General features: G+C 39.2%; 1 protein-coding gene across 2 annotated transcripts; it reads right to left on the reverse strand.

The window, feature by feature from the left end:
• Positions 1–334: 334 nt before the first annotated feature.
• On the reverse strand, positions 335–16,156 carry C1D (C1D nuclear receptor corepressor). 2 transcript variants are annotated; one of them, XM_075496864.1, is made up of 5 exons: positions 16,002–16,156; positions 6,800–6,946; positions 5,382–5,448; positions 4,834–4,889; positions 335–1,272 (listed from the first exon to the last, which is right to left on the reverse strand). In XM_075496864.1, exons 2-5 carry the CDS (start codon positions 6,944–6,946, stop codon positions 1,174–1,176), a joined length of 369 nt encoding a protein of 122 aa, XP_075352979.1. In that variant the 5' UTR covers positions 16,002–16,156; the 3' UTR covers positions 335–1,173. The 2 variants fall into 2 exon arrangements, with proteins under 2 accessions (XP_075352979.1, XP_075352978.1); XM_075496863.1 differs by lacking the exon at positions 335–1,272 and adding an exon at positions 1,394–1,957 and having other exon boundaries at positions 16,002–16,155.
• Positions 16,157–17,363: the final 1,207 nt, after the last annotated feature.

Genomic DNA, 17,363 nt, shown 5'->3' on the forward strand with positions numbered 1-17,363 from the left:
AGGACACACAGACTTCCAAATAAACTCTGTCCAAACTTACTGAGCACACTAAGAGAAGAACTGCTTTACACCAGTATTACTGTCTTTGGTCAGGAACACACGTAGGGTCTTTGCATTTTTAACCTTAATCACACAAAAAAAGACTCCTGATTCCAACAGCTCCTTCGTTTTGCATAACCATGACATTAAGCTGTAGAAATAAAGCATTCTCATTGTAGCTTTCAGCTGGAAAATGTTTATGGGCCTTTGACATGCGTACTCACATGAACAATCCTGTAGATTTGAGGCAGCAAAGTTAGGTACCTACATGAACATATATACAATTTGAAGGAATTACTATTTATTCAAAGAGTTTATCATAAACAAAAATATGTAAATTCATACCAGTGACTGAAAAAGTTTCTAGAGATGTGCAACAGTTATTTGCGCTTAATAAACTTGTCAATGTATTGAACTTTTACTTTCAAAGATATATTTTTAGATAGTCAATGACAAGAGAACCTTCATTTTAGCACCTAATTCAATTTAGTCCATTTTCTGCATGGCATGATGCAGTACAACTCTGAGGAGAGTAACCGTCCACTGTACATCATTCAGCTTGCAGTACTACAGGTATTCTGGATTCATTAGTTCTTATCATTTAGTCTTTCACACTAACAATATTTCCTAACCAGTTTTGTAGACTGCTATCCCAACTGCATTTTGGTGAACTAAATTGTTTATTTTTCCTTCATAAGTGGTTAGATTACTGCTAACTGTTAAACAGCTTTTGGGCTGATAATTGAGTTTTGCTTTGCAGTGTACTGAAAAATGATTTAGTGAGGTTCCTCTGAAGAACCTAACACACAACCTCTTCTAAATGACTAAGCTTCACATTTTTAGGAAAACAAATAGAATATTTGCAAAACAGAGCAGTAGTTTTTACTGCACCAGAGAATGCTTTCCCTGATGAAGATCTGAGAAATCACAACGGATGACCACACTCCTACCACCTCAGATCACACTTCTCTCTGTCAGTGTCAGCAGTAAGGGATGAGCACTGAGGCCAAAATTCCAATCAAGTACCTGCGTGTGGTGTTTCCTAATAGCAGTACCCAGCCTGCTCCTTTTTTCAGGCCCTACAAATTGTCCTTTGGGGCTATCTATTTTTTCCCCTTGACTAGACACAGTGGCTTAGAGTGGAATCCAGGCTGTTTGCTTGTGGCCCTTGAAGCTCAGCTTTCTCAGAGGCAACAGAAGTAAGGGAATATGGCATACGTTCAAGTTCAGAAGCTGAAAAGGAAACAGTTTAACACAGTGAATAAACCTTATACAACACTAAAAATACAGCATTTCACACAATGATGTAATGAGAAAGTAAACATGGCTCTTGCATAAAGACCACAGACTGGATAGCATTGTTTGAGACTTTTTAATATCCAGGAGTTCAAGTCCATATAAAAAAGTGTCAATCATTCAGCAGTTTTAAAAAAAAAAAAAAAAAAAAAGGAATTCTTGGGCATTATGAGCAAAACATCACTAGTATCTATTACCAGCAAGTGTCTGTCAGGTCACTATTATTTGAATAATATTACTTCTCTCGCATCAAATGGCACTTTCAGATACACATATAATGTGATTACCTCAGCGACAAGTTTTCTGGACAAAATACAATCCTGTAAAATTCTTACGTATAACAAGATGTTGCTATACAGCACCTCTGCAAGATGCATACAGTATGCAAAACAGATTTTGAAATAAGGTCTAGGTGTCTTGAATTTATATAAGGGGAAACAAAAATTTAGTCCATCTTTCTCTTTTTTCCTTTAGCAGGAGTTTTGGAGGTATGTTCATTTTCAGCGTTTGGTTCCCAGAGTGCATTCCTTACAAATCTAGAAGCAGCTCCTTTATCGAGTTTGGATGCCTTTTTCTTGTCTGCTATTTCCTTGACCTTGTTCATGTATGTTCTTATTCTCTCCTGGGGGGAGGGGAAAGGAAAAGTATATTTCACACCATTCTCCCAAGATTGCTGCTAAAATAAAATCAATGAGTAGAAGGTCTCCACACTGTACATTTCTATAATACCTAGAAAAACAGCATCATTTAAATATATATACACCAGGCTCTTTGCAAACTTGAGGCTTCCCCTTTAGCAGATTTTCCATCACAGGTACCTATCATACCAATATTTGCATGACATCCACCGTCATAGGAACATGAAGTCCTACAGAGATGAAGACTCTGCATCTAATTTACAGCGAGATGAGAATTGTTCTTGCAAGTGAAGTTAGAAAACAAAATACTGAACTCAATTTGGAGTTTAGCCTACATAAAGATGGCAAAATAATATTTAGCTATTTGACATATTTATAGATGAACTATACTGTCTGACTACTATCTAGGAAAAAAAAAAGGGAAAAAAAAGAAAATTCAGCATGTCCAAGCAAAGCCAAAAAGCATCTTACAAAAAATCAAAGATGTTACAAGCATTACACATGCAACTACACAGAAGTCTTGCAGTTAAGATCCTGAAATGGTCAAGGGGGTTTATCAGTGAACCTATTTAAGGCAGCCTGATGAATTTCCAGCTGTACTAGAGGTTCCTTTTATGACCATAAATAACAAAAATGCCCGTTTCCACTGCTATTCTGTAAAGCAAGGGGATACTTTCTTGCCATCTTAGCCTCCCCTAGTCATATGGTGTCTAGAGCTTTTTTTTTTTTTTTTGAACAAAGCATGGCTTGGATGCAGCCCCACCTAAGTATACCCTCCCAGCTTAATCTCATTTATGTGTCTACTCACCCTCATCTACTTCTGCAATCAAGAAAATTACTTTAAGAGGGTAACTAAACCCCTCTAAGATGGGAATCACCCTCTGTTAAGTGCCTGCTTCTCCTCACTGACTAGAGAGGACACTTACAGTAATTCTGCAAAATAAATTAAAGTTTGGTTGGTAGATTTCATGTCTACATATTTAGCCTAATATGGCCTTCAACTCTAGGGCCTTTAGGTGTTACTATAATACAAACAACAATAACATATATGTACACATATATATAGTGTTCTACCTCATACCCGAATGATAAATGTGGATTAACAGAACATTTATGGATACTGCTAACTAAATAAGTGTTGATATTATGTAACCCACACATTTCTCACACAGCCATTGACAGCTTTTTGAATCCGGAACAAAAGTCACAAGACCTACACTACTGAACTGATTTTTCAATTCTTCGGTGACCATTATAAGCAACTGATTTGTCAAAAAGTTGGCCACTCTTTCCATATCAAAAACATAGGTTTAATGAGGAGAGCTTTACAGGGTCTGAAATCATGATAGACTATAATATTTCTTTGGTGACTGAGATGGCTAATGAGAACAGATGGTAAACCTACATGTATCAACATGGGAAAAAGGAGCTGACAAATGTCAACGTGACAAAAGAAATGAACTCTTGATAGCTTGAATGTGAGTTTTATTAGTACAGTTTGAATCCCCGTGTATTCCCTGTATGTACACAAGAACAGCAATTCTAAAAACAAAACAATCGTGACAGTCTTTTTTTATTCCCTTTCCACATGAATAAGAACATGACAATGCTCTTAGAAGGAAGGAATGTGCATTCATTCACCTTGATACTTGTAAAAGGCAAAGACAACTGGGTAAGAATCTAGCCTATGGTAATTCACTCATTCTTCAGGGTTAAAATGACTGGCAATTGTGAAGTAAAATACCAGCATAAACCATCTACAGCAGAAGAGATAAAATTTATTTTTTTAGTATCACTAAATTAACACAATATTCAGACACTATGTAATATAGGATGAACAAGAAACTGACTGAAAGCTCATGAAATATTAACTGATCCATTTTTTAATATGATACAGTCTAGACTACTGAAAACCTCACAAAATTAAAAATAGAAGTATTCTTGTTATTCAGGCTAGCTTTCCACATTTTTCAGTCCTATATTCCATTCCGCTGGTTATGTAAGGATTACATTTAAGCTAAGTATTTTACGATTGCCCAGATTTAATATTTTCATTTATACAGGAATTAAAATAGGTAGCTGTAAGTTTTTATTTCTATTTTTTCTTCAGGCTAAATGATTTGATTTTTTAAGTCAGCAGAATTTTCAAGATAGCCGGCCTTCTATACTGTAGTCACGCATCTAAATGGAATATAAAGACAAACCTAAAAGATTTATTATAGGTTGTAAATATGTCACTAATGCAGAATTACTGGACAATACACATACAACTGGTGCCAAAAAAGCTTTTAGCTTTGTTGCTGAACTGGATTCTTTACTGCTGAGAAAATGAATTAATGGAAGACTTGGAAGGGGGAGGGGAGCTCTTTCCCGTCTTTGCTAGTAAATCACCCACACTATAGAGTCATACAAAAGTAAGAAAAGGCAGCCTCAGAGATTAACATGATTCCAAGTATTTATAAGAAAAAAAAAATTGCCATACTGGAAGTTATAAATTATTATCAGACATGTAACATTTTTCCATTTAACAGATATAAGTGAAAAGCTGCTCTGTTCAGAATCCAATTCTCAAACAAAGGTGGAGAAAAGAAAAGATAAGATGACACCATTCATCATCTTGTTCTTTTCTAATTTCAGCAGACTCTACAACTTTGCTTTAAATAGTACTGTTTGGAACTAAACATACGACTTTCTTAATTTAGAGAGCCCAGCAGGGCATATGAACAGTTACATAACACCATGTAGTGTATGCGTGCTATTATGGCAACATATCAATTTTAAACGTAGATATAAACTTTTTTTACTTCTATATTAATTAACTGTCCTGGGCCAGTTAGATATTGCAGTGCAAGAATCTTACCAGTTCTTGTTTCACTGGATGTTCCTTTGGATTGATTCCCTGAGTAGCCAAGTATACTACCAAAAAAAAAAAAAAAAAAAGTTTTTTTGAAACTGAAGGCTGTCATGAGTGAGGACCCAATCAATCAGTCACATAGGAAAACTGTAGTTTCCACATAAACCATTAATAAGAATTGGAGTTAACTGTGTTGTTAAGTATCTGACAAACTATTATCATCATCAAATATTGCAGCTAAAAAAAAAAGAAACAAAACCCAAAAACACAAAACAGTTAAACTTTCTGTCCATAAAAGGACAGAAAAGGTTGCCACAAAAAAACCAGAAAAAAACATCCTCATGCATGTACAAAGTCATCTTTAGTAAATACCAATTTTTGATTTGGAGTTTCAACATCATTTATCCTATAGATGGCAATAATTTGGGTCCTCAGGGTAATTACAAGTTTCTAATTATTTAGCTATGAAATATGATTTTTAATGTTTGTAGCTGTCTAGAAGGTGTTCAAATGGCAATCATAAATACTACTTTTTCCTCCTACCACATACTTACCCCAGAACATTGAATTTAATGTGTACACTGAAACCAAATCCATCTTTGCTTGCTCAAGAGGCTCTAACTAGAATTAAAAAAAAGAAAACAAACATTTGCACATTTTTGAGCAAGATGTGCACAGATTTTAGTAATATGCACATTTTATAATTGTGAATGTATTCATAAAAAAATACACACTGAATGAGCACATTTTTGCACCACAAGTTCACTGACACCATGTCTATGCTTATTTCTGTGCCACCACAGAACCATTCTCTCCTCTGCAAGTATTCATGTCATTTTCCCAGTCTGATGTTAAATGCCACAGGCCCATATGGCCAAAAGCACAAAAATCTCTTGACACGAAGCTCTTGGACTACTGTTCCCATAGTCAGAAATAATTCCCTATTTTTCCACAGAAATTTAATTCAAAATAATTGTTGCTATCAGTGGAAGAAAAGAAAAAAGTCTTAAGATTGCTGAAGCTCCAATGTGAATATAGTATGCTACAGACAATCGATGAACATTAACACTACCTGGTAGACTGTTCAACGCATGCTGGAATACTTAGGGCTGTAAAGCAAAGGAGGAATAAAGGTAATGAGGGGTTTTTTTTCCTTGACTGTCAAAGTCAATTTATTATTTTAGTCCTATAGGATTTCCAGAAACACCGATAACATCATTGTACAGCTCACTAGTTCTAACATGGATACTGTCAAAAGATTAGTGTTGTCAAGACTGTTTTCTTCATAATTTATTTGTGTTAGAAATCCTCAGAGGATAAAGAAGTTCCCTCATGTGCTGGCTTTTCTTGCCCTAAAGGAAGAAATTACATGTTAGGCTTTGAATGTTAAAAGATAGAGAGGCTTGTATGAAGTCTTCAGGCAGTACCTTGCCCTGTCTTTATGCCCTGAAAAAAACCCACATTTTACAGACTTGTGCTTATAACATAGCTAGAGGAGACAGCTCAGTTTTTCAAGCACCAGGTTCTGCAAGTCTAGACTTCTAGAATCAGATATATTCTCACTGCTGTCAATTCACCTTTACATCCTTCTGGGTATACCAAGTTCCATTAAGTTTGTTGTGAAAAGGTCTCGGACAAAAATGTGAATGACCTCTCCGTTATGAAAGAGCACTCAGCATGCGCTTTAAGGAAGGTCAGGAATAAGCTAGAATGTCCTCTACCTAAGTGACTCACCGGTAGGATCATCACTTTTCAGCTTGGAAGAGCATATATTTCATTGTTTAGTTTGTAAGACCATCTGGATATCTTAGAAATGTAAGAATTTCCAATATTAGGTATTAAGGGTAGGAAGTGTCATATTTATTATTTCTCTGTGCAGTGGCTAGCCTAACAGACCCTTTTTATTGCAGTTCGGGTTCCCAGGTATTCTTGTATTAATAACAAAAAGGTTGTCAAAGGGAAAATTATTTACCTTTTGGAGAAGCTCACTCCTGGAAACTGACATCATTGTCTTCAGCATCTCATCTACAGAACCAAGAGATTTTTCAAACGCTGCAAGATAATCATGAATTTCAGTGGGGTATTCTTCCATATTAATATCATCTTCTGACATTTCCATCTGGAAAGAGGAAACAAAACTAATAATCCTTTTCATTAAGTCCCTACAGAGTCAAAAAGACTGTATTTTACATCGTTTAATCAATGAAAGCATTAGCATTCATTCATTAAACATTATAAGAAATGCCTACTTCTGAAGAGTTCTAGCAGGTAATGTCAATAGTGACATAGTTAAAGGTCCCATAATTTCAGGGATATCTCGTAGCTGCTGTGCAAAATGGCATGAAGGAGCATTACAAACAACATGACTGTAGTACCTATTCTTGTAACAGTCCCAAACCAGTATTTAGCTTTTATGGTCTGTGATAGAAAGGAATTATTTGCTTGTTTAAAAGAAGTGCTCTATAAATCACAGTATATAAAGAGCTACACCAAGCAACAGGCAGGACACTAAAAAACCAAAACAAAAAAACCAAAACAAAACAAAACAAAAACGGGGCTATGGCTTCAGCCTGTCTTAGGAACAGACATTACTTCAGCTTTAAACCAGTTATGCAGCACCAGTTATGTCGGGGTCAGTTACATCTTCCAATGCTAGATGTAGGAGTCGGTCCAAGAAATTCTTCTTGTGAACCCTGTATCCAGTTTTCTGAATTCTCTATGGGGTATTATAATCTGCAGTATAACAAAGCTGAGTTGATTTGGGGATTTCAGAATACTCTGGAAATCTTGTAGATGCATCTATGCACAGCAACGGCGAGATAAGCAAAGATGGGAAAAATCCCAAAGCACTCCTTTTTTGATCCCAGCATTCATGGTAACATGGCATGGCTACTGCCAAGCCATCTGGCTGCTGGCTTACAATCAGTATCTTTAATTCCTCTCAAATCATAAATCACATATTCTCTTGGGGAGTTAATGTTACTTAAAGCTATGTTACTTTCTACAACTTCTACTGATTGAGCAACAATTTTTTGAACATTATAAGGAAAGAGAGGAAGAAATATATAATTTTCCTGCCCATTTGGTAAGCTGTATCAAGAACAGTGGGAGCACCTGGATCACTGCAGTCCTTCCTACTTAGGATCAGTGTGATAATCCCACTACCCAGCCGCTGAGTACAGAGGGCTGGAACATAGTTGGAGAAACTGCACTTTGAAAATTTGATCTATGAACACCAAGCCACACAGCCAGTGCAAACAGCAAGGAAACAGCAAACAGCTGTCACATCACTGGAGTTTGTTTTAGATAAAGATTTGATCTTTCCCTTTTCCTGGCAAGAGCGTGGTATGTGTGAGAGAGGTTTCTTTTTATTTATATTGTCTCTTGGAGGTCAAACAGGAGGAAGATTGAGAGGAAAAACAGCATGGAGCTACTCAAGCTTGTCTGCAACTCCAGTTTTAACCGCACCAGCGTGATTCCAGAAACATGATCAGCCAGTTAGCAAGCCCAGTTCCACTGCTGTTATTTGCACAGTTTAGAATTGTAATCCTGCTCAGCTGCATGACTTTTCATCCTGGTCAGAGCTGTTTTTCAGATTGAGTACAGAATCACAATGCTAACCATGACATGCTGAAGGTCCCCTCCCTACCCCAGCATGTACCTCACACATGTAAATACTGTTTCAGTCAGCTGCAGCAGACCTAAGCATGGAAGCTGAGCTGGACCTAGAAGATGGTGCCCACAGAAAGGCAAAATACCAATACAATTATTTCTGCCATTTACAATAGTGTCATTTGTGTTTTGTTCTGTCCTGGCCACCTGCATTATAGTCACCCTTGTTAGGCTGATTAAAAGAGTCCAGAAACACTGTTTGTTGTTAACTTTTAGTCGTATAATACAGCACAAAAAATACTCAAAGCTACAGAAGAAACTAGATTTTCCTAGCTGTTAATACAGTTAAGCCTGGTTAGAAGGTATCTGTCAGTACACATTTACGCATACAGGGAGAGATGTGTAATCCAATTCAACAATCATCTACAGAGCTTACCATCACTACAATACTTACTCTACTATGGTCTTAATTTGATGGACATAAATGAACGTACCGATAAATTCTAACTTTTCTCCCTCTCTTTATCAGGGTATCTAGCACCAGCAGGGGAAAAAAAAAAAAAAAACAACCCACCAACAAACTCCTGTGGCAGGAATGTGTTACCAATCAAAACTAACTCGAGCTATTTTAGAGCAGTTGCTAGGATAAACAGTCACTAGGGCATATATGATATTCTTTCCAATATCCCAAGGTAGACCTAAAGAATAAGACAAAGAATAGGAAGATAGAAGGAAAGATAACAGATACAGTCCAAAATGTATTTTTCTACGATTGCTGTCTCATGAACCAGAAAGAATTAAGTTCACCCTTGTATCACGAAGTATTTACTTAACATTGTCAGTTAGCAAGGAAAGGGAAAAAAATGCATCAGTCTTCAGTGGAACAAGGCTGCACATTAGCCCGTGTACAGTACCCTTCATTGATAAGTCTGCTCCTTCTGCCCAGGGAGGGCGAAGAATTTATTGAACTTGTGTTTTCTGTTAATTTCAACAGGAACTAGAAAGTTCCTACTCCTGCTGCATAGGGACCTCTCTCTTTTCATTAGACTGTTGTTTCAGCATTACTAATCTCTAAGAACGATATGTTACAGTGTTGGCATACGCCAACAGTAAGGCAGCGTTCAGCAGCCTAAAATAGTTTTGATAACGTTAAATCAACAAGAGAAAACTTACACTACATTAGAAAACGTGTATACCGGAAACCCCGCAAAATTTTTTCTGCCAAAATCAACACACAGACTGCACAGTCACACCTGCAGCATGACAAGGCCAAGGATGGGAGGAACTAAGACCACATCAGTGATTCTCTAAACATACCTAAAGGCTATACTGCCCTCAATAGTTATGTTTCAGTTATTATACCACAAACAAAGTTTTTACAAGTGTTTCTATATATTTTTTGAACAAGCAGAAATTTAAGTCAGTTCCTGAAGTCGATGTTTACTACACAGGTTTCCTCTGTTGGATTTGCTGACTTTCAACCAAATTTTATTTGGCACAGAGATTCCGCTTAAAAAAATTAAGGACCATACAAATATTCAGATAAGAGAAGTTATGAAAATACTTGCTGGGTAAGCATGTGAATAATGGGAAAGTCTAATGGAAATAAGGATAAGACAGCATTTTCATTATCAAGTAATAACACTTACGATGCAGAACACAATCTATGGTTGTATGCATGATGATAATACTTTATAAGATCTTTAATTTTGAGAATGCAAAGGAAAGTTCAAAACCCATGAACATAAAATAGAAGAGAAAAGGCCTACTTTGATTAAGGACACTGAGGCAAACAAATAGTGATGAAAAACGTGGTATAACTTCATAACATCATTCTACCAGAAACAACTTTCCCTTTTAACCCTAAGCTCAAAAACTGCCATGTAGTTTTTGGGAAAACAGCATAAAAGAAAAAAATATTTGAGGGAAAAAAAGGACTTTAAATCACAAAAGTAAACTATTTTCATGAGAAAACTTATTCATTGCATTTAAGTCTGATCAAAAATTATGAGTTTTCACAGGTGGAAAATTTCTGAATATTCTGAAATTTCTGAAAAATTCTAAATAAATTCTCATTTATTCAGAAACATCACCACATTTATGTAAACTTCTGCTTAGAAAACAAGTAACACCTTGTTTTCTCTCCAGTCAACATAGCATAAATCAGAGCAAGTAATATACTCAACCTGCAAAAAGGAAAGGGAGGGAAGTATCAGACCTTATGAACGACAGAAAAGACACAAATATGAAAAGGAGAAAGCAAGAGAAAACACATCATCTGCAGACTGTACAAAAAAGACTAAACGGGTGACAATGAGAAGCAGTTTGCCATTGTGCTAATGTGGTTATTGATCTAAGATCCAACTGAGTAAATTCTGTATTAAGGAAGTTTAAATAAAAACAAACAAAATACAGATGATTGTGCACCATACAACTAGCAAAATCGTCCATCTTCACATTTATCTTTCAGGAGAATGAAGATAAGAACTCTGCAGACTCCTTTCAAGAAAAGCACACCCATGACTGGCATACAAAGGTAAGAAAAGGAAAAAGGGAAACTGCAGACAATTTGCAGGTGGCTTTTATGAATAATCTTTGAATATATCTGGTGTTTTAACACAAGCCTTGGAAAGTAATTGCCAGCTTGCTTAAAAAGCAAAACCAAACCTCCCTCCCTACCCACCCCCACAGCAAAACTATCTGTCATACTGGAAGATACAAATTCTAATTAGGTCTCTATGAGAGATTTTGCTGAAGATGCACGGTGAAAGTAATGGAAGCTACACGCATATATCAACGTGGCAGTAGGAAACCCCAAAAAGACAGAATTAAAAAAATGCTCAGTGTCATGCACATGGTTTTCATCTGGAATTAAAACTGGCAAGTTCAGGATAAAAATGGTGTATTTCAAATATTTTGTAACATGCAAACAGAAGACACAAAAGTAATTTATCATCCTTCATTCTGCTTAATATTGCAACTCACTTAACACTTCATGTTAATTCTTAACCTATTTCTTAAGCACTAGAAGGCCTCGTCTTCATACTGAGCTCAGATCTTTTATTTTTTCAGATTGTTCATCTAACAAAAACCAGATAGACTTTCCTCCTTTTCATGGATATTTACAGATTATATAAAGAAAACCAACACACACCCAAAACTGTTTGGTCAGGGCATATAAAAATGCTCTCAAATTCAGAACAAATGCATTAGCAACATCAATATGACAAAACATCTCTGTCAGCTCCTAAAAACTGACACTGTCCTCCCTCTCGTGAGTTCTGACTCACAACCTGCAGTGAATGTAGCTGATGTGCAAGCACAGCAGAGATGTCCCTTCTGCTCTAACACTGTAGTTCACTGCTGTGGCTATGGGATAACAGAGTAACAAAGAACAAGCATCTTAAATTTAAAGCTACCAGAGATCGTGACTAAGTTATTTGATCACAAACCTCTTTTGGGAAGAGAAATCCACTTTATTCCATGTTTACAAAGCTCTAAGTACGATAGGCTCTAATCTGTGACAGAGCTTCCTCAGCATTATTGCTGCATAATAAATAATTAGTTGCTCACTGGTCATTGCTGTGTCCACAGATCTGTTTTGCTACTAATGCCTTTCAAGCCAGCTTGGGGCAGCTGGAGAGCACATCTAGTACAATTAGACAGAACGCTCTTGCAATGCCAACTCACAATCTTGTTTGCAAGAAAGATTTCCATTGCAAAAGTAATTATGCCTACCATGAAATACCAAGTATGCACCAATGGGCTTATCTTGATCCCCTTAAAAATATCCCAACTCAAGCCACAGTAGTTATCCAATGCACTCTTTGCACTATATTACAAATGGGCAACAGCCAAGCAATCGTTTTTAACCCTGCCTTCAAAGCTAGGCTCCAGTCGGCATCCCAGCATACACAGAAGAACCCTACAAAACAGCTCTCAGCCATCAGGCTCTTGCTGATGCCACTGAGATAAAGGCTCTTCAGCCTCAGAGGATTTGCAAAGTTTATTCTGATCTGTCTTAAAAGATTGTTAAAATTTAAAGGGAGGGAGTAGTATTTTTAAGGCTCACTTACCTGTTTTCTCATGTGATATTCCCCATGGGCTGAAGCGTATCTCAGCTTGGCTCAAACAACCCATATTCACTGCAGCCCCATCTATATCCACACAAACCAACTTTGCTGTAAATTTTCAACTCGATCTGTGTGATTCGTAAAACATTTTTATTCTCTGTAATCAGCTGGCCTGGATTCCACATCTTTGATGACATAGTCATTTCCTCTTCTGAACAAATCCAATATACCTTGGCTCTTGTTCAGCTGCAACCTATCAGTACACCCTTCAGTAAGTACAATGATAAAAACAGCTTTCTTTGGGTATGTCCAGAACACTTCTTAGTGAGAAGTTTTCATAAAAGCTCTCACACTCAGACTATGCTACTACAGCTCAGTTCAAGACTGGGGTTTTAAAGTCATGTTAAATTTGTACGTCTAAACCGGTCTTTAAAACATATACTTTTGGTTGCACTGAACCTAGCAAGAACTTCTTGTACAGCAAAATACAGTCTCCTTGCATAAAACAGTTTACGCATCGTGGATGAAACTCAGTGTGTCTGTATTCCAGTGGGGTTTTTTTCGTGACAGCAATCAATACTGAATACTTCTGTCCTACCAAATTTGCAGCGAACAGGAAATAACCTGCCTCCAGTCTACAGCTCCTGTATGCTCTAAACCATGGAGTTTACTACCTCTTCTAAAATTTGCTGCCACTCTCCACTGGTATCAGCACCACGAATATCCAGAATAAAGCCAAGGAGTTTTTTAATCCTTTTAAACTGCTGGCCTCCTTTGTTTCCCTTAGCCACTAGTTCCACAATGTGTGAAAAAGTACTTCCTTTTATCAGAATTCAATTTCCTGTATTTGCACTTCATGCAGTACCTTTCTCTACTGTTTAGAACAGCAACGTCAATCTATTTTTGGCTGTTCATTATTTGAGTGTGCCAACAAGACTCTATTTAACTATTAGAAGCATATTTACCCATTTTTTTGGTTGAACATAACGCAGTAACTGTGGGATTTTGTATTTTAAGCATCAATCTTATTCATGCAGGAGAAAAACAGGGAAAATCTTTTCTACCTATCCCCTAAATAGAATTTAACAGCTGATAACCTGACAAAAAGGAGACCAACTACTATGAGCAAAAAAAAGGGATGCACAAAATCACAGAAGTGAAGAATTGGGGAAACTCAGCTGGGGACATGCAGTTTTCACAGGGATTGAAATAGATGAAATAAAACATTGTAGGATGGAGAACAGAGATGCACTCTGGCCTGGCACAGGAAGAAAGGGCATGGCAGTAACCACAGCCTGACACAGAAAGGAGAACAAAGAACCAGAAGAATAGAAGAAGACGGGAAAAAGGAACCTGAGCAATTTCCCAGCACAGAAAAATTGAGCTTATATAGAACAGCATGCCTGGGGAACACTGCCAGCAGAATGCTCGTAGCAAGCCTGCATGAAGAATGGAGAAAAGCAAATAGTTATAGTGAACAACGAGAGCTCAGACAAAGGTAACAAAGTCTGTAACCCCAAAGCTTTCACAGTCTGTTATGAGATCCCTTTGGCATCATCTTGAAAGTTAACAATATCAAACTTCACTCTCATTGTTACCCCTTGATCAATCCCCTTTGTTTCTTCTTTCTGTGCTGCCTTTTCCAGCTCTGGTTCTGCAACATCTACCTGGAGGTGTGGTGACCAGTACCATTCCAGTGCACTGTTTATTTACTTAAAGGAATTGATGTTTGTCTCAGTTCACCATTCCTTTCCATATACTTCCTACAATTTTCTACTGCTGCCATTAAAAAGAAGCAAACAATCTTTACTAAATGCTGGCAGTTCATATGAAAAGCAGAGCAACTGTGCACAGATGAAGAATTGATTCTAGAAATCTTAAACCACTTCAAAGAGAAATGGGCTTATCAGAAAGGTTTGTGTGATTTCTGCACCACGTTTCTGATAGGAAGCCTATGAATTCTAACAAGAACTTTCAAGTTTCTCACGTTCTGGGGTATAGCCTTGTGTTAAGTGCTTTCTGATTTCTTTAGCAAGGGTCATACTGCCACAGGATTAGCAATATCCAAGTATTTTAGATTGGAAGTGTTCTTTTATATTTTTAAAACCAAGAAATGCGCCAGACACCTTTCAATTTTGATTTATCTTACAATCAAGTCTTTCCATTTTTGTTTGTCTCAAAGATGAGACCTTCTAATTAGCATAATCTAAAGTTTAATTTGCAAGTCAAAGTCCCTTATTAAGTTGCTAGCAGCAACTAACCTTGCAGTCAGAAAGCTGTGACAAAGCGTAAGGAAAGGAACATCTTCACCTTTGCAGCAATATGAGAGAACTGTAACGGGATCTACTTTATTACAAGTACTTGAGCTTAGTAATTTGAAGTATCACTTGCCTTTCTCTTAAGGGAAAAGAGTGCTGCTGAACTATTTTAACCATGGCCTGCACACGCAAGCTGTATCTTCTCTTTGAAGAACACACTCTTCTTACAACAACTACCAAGTCTTCAAGGCTGCTCGAGTTGCAACACTATTTTACTGACTTTTAATAGGAGCGTAACCGTTTACTGCCTACAGTGCAACCTTCCTAGGTACCACCATCCTCAAGGCCTGACACCGGCTGAAAGCCTATAATCCATGCTCTCTTTCTCATGGGTAATTAAACAAGTCATGCATTCAACTGTGTTTATGCTCACAAACAGAATCGGTACCGCACACAACTGGACCCTCAGTTCTGGGAAGTTACAGAGGAGTGTCCACGCATTTGGGGCTGTGACAACGGAACAATGTGGACCGTTTAACATTGACTTACAGCTCCCCTGGAAGCCAACCACACGCAGGTTGCTTGATCACATGCATACCAGGTGAAGTAGATATGCGTGCTAACCGAGGCTTTCCGAACAGTTTATAACCAAAGTTTCCTGTTCTAACACCTCTTTGTGAAAGATGGAACACCTTACCCATCCTTTAGAGACATGGTATAATGGGATTGGGGCACCTGAGCCGAATTCCCGAACACACTCGGTCACACGGTTTCCTAAAGGAGCCGGAGGTACCCTTGAAGGCCCGCACAGGGCTGCTGCTCGCAGCACACCGCCGCGATTTCACGCTAACTTTTTGCCAACCTCACCTCCGCGTCTCTTCTCAACAGACTGAAAACCTAGGGGGTCGAGATAACCCGCTTGTGAACAGCCATCAGAGGCCCTGACGCCCGACAACGCGCTTCCCTCTTTTCAGACGCCTCTGAAAAACCCTACAGTCACACGAAGCCACCCGGTTGCGTGAACAGCAACTCCGACCGCAACGACAGACCTGAACTGCCCGGGCCCGCCACCGCCCCGGCCCGCCCGCTGCGCGAGACCCCGAGCCGTACCACCCAGCGGCGGGGAATGGGGGGAGGCGGGCGGCCCATCTCGGGGAGAGGGGATGGGAATGCCTATGCAGCCCCACGCGCGGGGTGAGGACAAGGGCGAGGCGGGAGGAGCCGCTCTTACCTCCGGGCAGGCGGCCTGGCCTCCCGCGCCGCGCGTGGGGCGGGGGAGAGCGACGAGGGGGTGGGGCCTCCTCCGGCGCGCAGCGGTGACGTCAGTGCCGGAGCCGTTGGGCCCGGTCGCCACAGGCGTGTCCGCCGTGGGGCGGCTCCGAGCAGCGTGGGGGGTGCGTGCCGCGTCCCGCGTCCCGGCAGGTAACCGCTTCTCGTACGCTCACACGCCCCTGCCCGTACTGTGGGTGCTCACCGCGTGTAGCCGGAATGCCGCTGACGTGCCAGTTACGGTGATGACAGCGGTTTCCGTCAGTAACAAAAAGAATGGGGCGGCTCTTTGAGGGCGGAAAACATCCTTTTCAGCAGCCAGCAGGCTTAGGTGGAGGAGGTAAACAGCCGGCGTGTCTCCGGCTGTTCCCGAACACTTCCGGTTACTTCCTGGAAAAAGGGAGGCACAAACTGGTTTTAGAGATGGTCCCTTAATGCCGGACATCCCTTGTGGACACGGAGGCATGCCAGGGGGAGGGCATCAGTTCCTGACTGAGGATGCACATCTTCACCTCATCCTCGAATGGGTGTTTCTAATAGCATCATTGGTTGTAATTTCCACTGTGTTTCTCCTCAAGATTTCGGCAAATAAATCTGGGTTCAAACTGCAGCGGATTAATACTTGTCCACTGCAAGAGCTGGCTGACTGGAGGATTATACAAACACATCTGTGGCTCCCAAAGATAAGATCCACGTTTTACAGATTTACATTCTGATAAATAATAAAACAGAAGTCAGCATCCACATCAAAAGCATTGGCATTACTAGCCAAAGACCTCTTTCGCCTCCTTTCCGTTCGCAATCTCATCTGAAGCTGATTGTAACTAAAGTCTGCAGCCTATCCCCTCCAAGGGGATAAGATAGGATCACTGGAATCCTTCAGTGTGGTTGAAGAGGGCCTGTTCTCAACTATAGGTTACGCAGAAGTGTATGTGGCTAATTAAGTCGTGACTGATTGCCTGAAGGGAATGTGCTGAGCCAGCTTACTCAGCATCAGCGTTTCTCAAGGAAGGGAAAAACAGGTCCAGTTTGAAGAAGGATGAGGTCAAGGCTGGGAAAAGTGGAAGAGTGTATTCGTAGGGGGAACAGGACTAGAAGTTTGGGGCCTTATCTAGCTTCAGTGCATTTCTCTATGCCTTCAATGCAATTTAAAATATTGCAAAAGTGAGCTTCCTCTTAATAGGCTGGTTTACATCTAAGTGCTATACTCTGTTTATTCTAATTAGATCAGTATGAACTGCAAATGAGAGCCTTTCTCCCTACCCCCAGTTGGAAACATATCTAAAGATCTTCAGGTAGAGCAGTTACTTGTTTACATCTTGTC

This window comes from Mycteria americana, chromosome 3, assembly GCF_035582795.1.
Source record: "Mycteria americana isolate JAX WOST 10 ecotype Jacksonville Zoo and Gardens chromosome 3, USCA_MyAme_1.0, whole genome shotgun sequence".
NCBI lineage: Eukaryota > Metazoa > Chordata > Aves > Ciconiiformes > Ciconiidae > Mycteria > Mycteria americana.

Excerpts from the sequence above, each read along its gene's own strand:
- C1D (XM_075496863.1), bottom strand. The coding sequence starts at position 6,946 with ATGGAAATGTCAGAAGATGATATTAATATGGAAGAATACCCCACTGAA. Across the intron at positions 5,449-6,799 it reads GGAGTGAGCTTCTCCAAAAG|TTAGAGCCTCTTGAGCAAGC; the intron begins GTAAATAATTTT and ends TTTTAATTCTAG. Across the intron at positions 4,890-5,381 it reads ATTAAATTCAATGTTCTGGG|TATACTTGGCTACTCAGGGA; the intron begins GTAAGTATGTGG and ends TTTTTTTGGTAG.